Genomic DNA, 6,000 nt, shown 5'->3' on the forward strand with positions numbered 1-6,000 from the left:
ACTATCAAAAATCTATGTCTCAGTCATCAGGCAGTGAATTCATAACCATTTCATGTAATAACTTTCTGTGAGGGAGCTTTTAGAGGTGGACGTCTGGTTCCTATCACCACCACTGTGAACAGTTCTGAATTTCTCTAAAACAAGGCATTTCACACCAAACCACTCTGAATGACTTTGTTTACATCTTAACTATTTAATTATCCAGACATTTTGGAAAATTTGGTGGAATTTCCCCTTTTAGTAGCCCTGCAGAGGTAGACTAAAACGGCCTAAAAACAGGCCGCTAACAGCTTAAAGCGAATTTAAGCCATCACCCCTGAATCCCAAAGGCGCCTCGAGTTATTTTAACGATAATAATGTGGCTAACAATGAACAGAAGCTTATACCCTTTCCATTAGCATGGTGCCTCAAACCATGTGGAGGTGTTCAGTATCTCTAATAGACTCAATTATGTGGTTTATGACTCACTGTTATCTATAAACACAGACTGCTGAGGATCTGAGGTCTAGAACTCAAACTAAATGGAGATCTCTAGAATCTGACTGTAAAAGGCAGCCAGAACCTGAACAGCAGGTTCTGCCTCCGTCGGACCCCGAAGGCCCGGAAACTTCCGCCGTGCCGCGAGCTGCTCCGACAGACGGAGCTGGAATTTACGACGTGGGCGGAGCTTTCAAGCGCAAAATGCACAGATGGTCCCACTGACGGTGCCATGGCACCAAATCTCCCATAATGCAGTGCTCCGCCCTGGGCACAGTGGAAGGGCAGAAAGAAGAATGATGTGGTTGGAATTTTGGAGGCTCGTGTCACAGAATATTAATTACACACTGTAATGTTTTGTTTACTTGTATTTGCATATTGTGATTACATGCAGTGTTGATATCATTTCCAAATAAAAGGGTCTGCATAGCAGCTGAGACTCAAACCTTGTAAACTCATAAAGCTTTTTATATCTCTATAAACTCACATCCCCCTCAATGCTAAATGTGAATCGGACTGATGTTGCGCTCTGTAATGATTTTCCACTGTATCTGTATGTATGAGAAAATACATATAATTATGGAAATATTATTTTGTGTATAATATCCAGTGTTTTGGTACACTTACAAACAAATTTGCCCTCAGGATCAACATCTGTCTGTCTGTGAAGGCTAAAGAGAGGCTTGTCCAATCAGAATGCCTCCGACTAACTGCTTTGTATAAGACTTCTGACTTAAGTTATCTTAATTTTTCCCCACAAAAATTAAGATTTCTCAGTAAGCTGGACGATTTCAATGATAAGTCAGGGCTGCCCATAGTGAGGGACATCTCTGACCTCTTCACCTGCTGGACAGGCCTGATTTTGGGCTTATCTGGAGAGAAATTCTGCTGTGTAAAATACATTTTGCTGTTTTTTTTCTTCACAAAGTAAGACTCCTCAGTGAGCTGGATCACTTTAGTCCACTGTGAGGACTGTTCAAAGTGAAGAAGAACACCCCTGACCAGGTCTGCCACCATCATGGAATTTTAGCAGACGATTAACTGTCATATAAATTATTACAATTATGGATTGTCTTTTCTTGTTTGTTATATGCAGCTATTAATGTACAAGCCTAAAGTGGCCATATTGGCTTATAAGCCACTCTCACGCAAGTGTCTCAGTTACACAGAATCACGTGTTTTCAGGCAAAGCTTGTCTTTTTACTCGAGAGTGACAAATATAAGCAAAAAAAACTCCCATTCTGCCAGCATGTCTGCTATAAACATTAGAATTTGCTACACAGCTAACAAATAAACTAACATTACTCAGTGCTGCTCTTTAAACATGAACGTTTCTCATGTGCAGTCTTACAGTCTCACTGCGTTTACATGCAAAGATTTTTGCCAATCCAATTCAATACATTCCAATTATAGATTAAGATTGAGGTCAGAATGTCCTTAAACCTTTCGACTGGAAATGTAATCAGATACCGACGTTTACACGGTTATTATTCTCCTATTTAACAGATTATTCACAGGATTACCCACCTTGCTCAATCAGATAGAAACTGTATTCCAAACGGCCTCAATCGGACTAGTCTATTCTAGTATTCTATTCCAAGGCTTAGGTTATCTGGCTAACTAAGGTATCCTGCTTTGTGAAAGACCTTTAAGTCATACAGGTTTTTTGCACCCTACAAAATAAGATTTTTTAAGTAAACTGCATAATATAAATTCAATGAGTTCTGAGTTCTTTTCCTATTGGACAGGCTTGACTTTTAGCTTACTTTAGCGGGCTAACTGTGAAATCTTGGTTTGTCTAAAAAAAAACAACAAAAAAAAACATGATTTGATTTCAGTTATCCAGTGCCACCCCTCCATATCAGTAAGATGGTCTTTTTAAGCCCAAAATAAGGAAAACCCCTGACCTCTTATCCTATCTGACAGGCCTGCATTAGACTCATGTTATGCGGCTAAGTAAGGTATCCTGCTTTGTTAAATACTTCTGACTGGAAGTGGAATCCCACCGATTTTCAACATTTCTGTAAAATTCAGTGTGTGAGATGTAAACAGGGTGATTCAGAGTGGTTTGGTGTGAAATGGTTCAGAGGTCTTTACAGTGGTGGTGATAGGAACCAGGGGTCACCATGACTACAACACAAATATAGCCATTTTATTTACTATCCAAAACCACCAGTGAACCTACACGTCTTCTGAGTTTATATGGAATGTTGATCATGGGAAAATAATGGTGAAATAATAGTTTTCTTTGGGGACTATATTTTGCCTTATAACACCCTGCATATTGTGTATCCCTCCACCATGAATAGAGTTTATCAGGCAGTGAATTCATAACCATTTCATGTAATAACTTTCTGTGAGGAAGCTTTTAGAGGTGGACGTCTGGTTCCTATCACCACCACTGTGAACAACTCTGGCTGTTAAGTTCCTCTAGAACGGGGGTGGGTGGTTTCACACCAAACCACTCTTGAGTGTCTCTGTTTACATCTCAACCACTTAATTAGGCAGAAATTTAGAAAAACTGGTGGAATTCCACTTTAAGTTATCCGTTTTGCCCCCACGCCCAAAAACAAAGTAACATCTCTCAGTGACCTGGACAAAACTATAGTCCAAAGTGAGGAACATGTCTAAGTTCATCTGCTTGACTTCATCTGTCTCTAACTGTGAACTGTGTGGACGGGGGGCGCGGGTGCGCATTAAAGCTGAAGGTGCAGTTTATCTCAAGGTTAACTTTCTGTCGGTACACCAGCAGGACAGTTTTACCTGTTACCTCCATCCCGGTGTCTCTGCCTCTGAGAGCCTGCTCTTTAGTGGGCAGCACGGAACTCCTGCTGGCCATGCTGAGCGCGAGGAACCACACGAGCACGAGTGTGAGTGTGAACGTGAGCACGGGCGTCCCGCCACGGATGTCAACAAACATGGCGTCCGGGAGATCGTAGGAGGAAGTGCGTGGGGGCGGAGCCTACAGTGAAGCGCATGAATATTCATAGGTGCGTCCATGTGGAGAAGCAGCGTCATGAATATTAAGCAGGCGGAGCTTTAAGCCTTTAATGTGCAAGGAATTGAAATTAATAGCCTCGCGCAGAATCCACATTAACTCAAAAACACAGCAGACTGCAGACATTAAAGTTATACACCTGGAAACAATTAATCACTATTTATCTACACTCTTAAAAAGACGGTTCTCCAGGAGTTCTACATAGAACCATTGCATGCTTTAATGGTTCTTTGCATTGTGGAATGCTTCGGATTGATGTAGAATGTGTTGTATATGGTTCTATATAGCACCAAAAAGGGTTCTGCTGTGGTATACATGCTTGAAATCATCACAATAGCAAGAACGTAGACGCTACGTAGAACCATTTTTGAAAAGGTTCCATATAGAACCATAAACAACACATTCTCTATCAATCTGAAGAACCATTTCACCATGCAAAGAGCAATTTAAGCATGCAAATGGTTCTTTGAGTGTTCATGGTTCTACATAGTCCACTGTCGTTACTAAAGAACCCCTCAAGAACCATTTTTTTTAAAGAATGTAAATATAAATGTTTGCATTATTAATTTTTTGCTTTACTCTCATAAAAGCACATCTTATGCATGTATACTCTACTCAGTCGATGCTCTCAGACAGCACAGTGATTATATTTCACAGAATTTGCTGCAGCGCTTAATATACATGCATAAGTGCGTGAATTAATGCTAATTTGATTCCACAGCAGCTAATTAGAATATTCATCAATTTCTGAATGGGCTGAAGGAGCTCTCAGTAAGCGTTGAACTGTGCTTTACATTATCATAAGCAAATGCTGTAGTTAAATACTGTGAAATAAATTATCATCAGAGAGCACTTTATGAAGTGTAAAGTTTTTATTATTATTGTTTTACAAAAGCTTAACAAGAATTCATTCAAATTCATTTATTCTGCATTGAGATGTAAACAGAGTGATTCAGAGTGGTTTGGTGTGAAATGGTTCAGATGTCTTTACAGTGGTGGTGATAGGAACCAGGGGTCACCATGATTACAACACAAATATAGACATTTTATTTACTATCCAGAACCACCAGTGAACCTACACGTGTCTTCTGAGTTTTATATGGAAAGTTGATGATGGAAAATCCGAAATAATAAGTTTTCTTTGGGGACTATTTTGCCTCACAGCACCCTGCATATCACATATCCCTCCACGATGAATGGATTTTAAGGCCCAAAATCTTCTCAAAACCATCACAAAACAGTGTCTCAGTTATCAGGCGGTGAATTCATAACCATTTCATGTAATGACTTCCTGTGAGGGAGCTTTTAGAGGTGGACATCTGGTTCCTATCACCACCAATGTGAACAATTCTGGCTCAGTAAGTTTCTCTAGAACGGAACGTTTCACACCAAACCACTCTGAATGACTCTGTTTACATCATAACCACTTAATCATGTTGAATTTTTGAAAAATGGGTGGAATTCCCTTTTAATGCTGCTAGAAGTGGTTTTTAAAATGTACCATTATTAAAATACTCAGCATTTAAAGACAGACAAACAGACTGGGAGAGAAAGAGAGAGGCTGTTTTGATGTATATAAATAATGCTTTCTTAAATGCACTGATTGTGGCGTGGTGAAGGAGAGAGGTGTGATTACAGCTTTTGTTTTTTGATTTTCATTTTTTAATTTTATTCCGGCTTTATTGTGCTTTTACAGTCGCAGTCACAGACTGGCTGGCGTGAACGCTCTCACGTCCCTGATTAACATGAGAAAAAAGGCGCAGTGGACTGTTTGGTGTTTTAGTGTAATTGTCACTTCGGTGGTTTCACTTGAGTGAGAGCCTTAATTAAAATTATAAATCATGCGTCATTCCTCAAGAACGTTACTCCCCCCCCCACCAAATGATCTGTTTTAATCCAGACCATCAGTAAAATTGCAGAGAGCTCCTACAGCATCTATCAATAACCAAATCCATCTTTTTTCCCCCTCATTTTGTGAAATTTGGTCTCCCAAATCTGACCAGCAGTCAGCCACGTGGGAAAATAAACAAAAAAAACATCAGTGAATGTTAAAGGCATCTGTTTTTTAAAGATGAATTTGGGTAGATATGAATGTCATTCCATACCATACAGGAATCTGACATATGTCAATATATGGATTTCAAATACATGACATATATTAGCATATATGTGTTTCTTTTTCATCCGATATCTATATCTCGATATATAAATGTGACATATTTGCCAACTTTTTTTTTAAATTGGCTGTTTTAAAATATGGGACATGTATTTCAGCCATATATCAACATATTCAAACATATATGTGTAACACATATATTAATTTATTGAACTGTATATGATAGAAAACAGTATTCATATATGGATAGTATTATTATTCATATATGCTGGCTTCATGCTGTAGAATTTAAGGTTGTTATTCATCTTTGCTTCTTCCACATATGTCCTAATGAAGTGAAAATCATCTACAACTAAACTCTAAATACATGCACAATGTAATAACAATAAAAGCATTAAAACATGGGATA

General features: G+C 38.9%; 1 protein-coding gene across 1 annotated transcript in view; it reads right to left on the bottom strand.

The window, feature by feature from the left end:
• The window catches only part of si:ch1073-358c10.1 (mitochondrial peptide methionine sulfoxide reductase), a 30,809-nt gene extending 27,399 nt beyond the window's left edge, over nt 1-3,410 (bottom strand). The window contains exon 1 of the mRNA XM_036593568.1: nt 3,241-3,410. Coding sequence (XP_036449461.1) covers nt 3,241-3,397 — 157 coding nt within the window. The 5' untranslated portion in view covers nt 3,398-3,410. The remainder of the gene's footprint in view (nt 1-3,240) is intronic.
• Nucleotides 3,411-6,000: the final 2,590 nt, after the last annotated feature.

This window comes from Colossoma macropomum, unplaced genomic scaffold (assembly GCF_904425465.1).
Source record: "Colossoma macropomum unplaced genomic scaffold, Colossoma_macropomum, whole genome shotgun sequence".
Taxonomy (NCBI): Eukaryota; Metazoa; Chordata; class Actinopteri; order Characiformes; family Serrasalmidae; genus Colossoma; species Colossoma macropomum.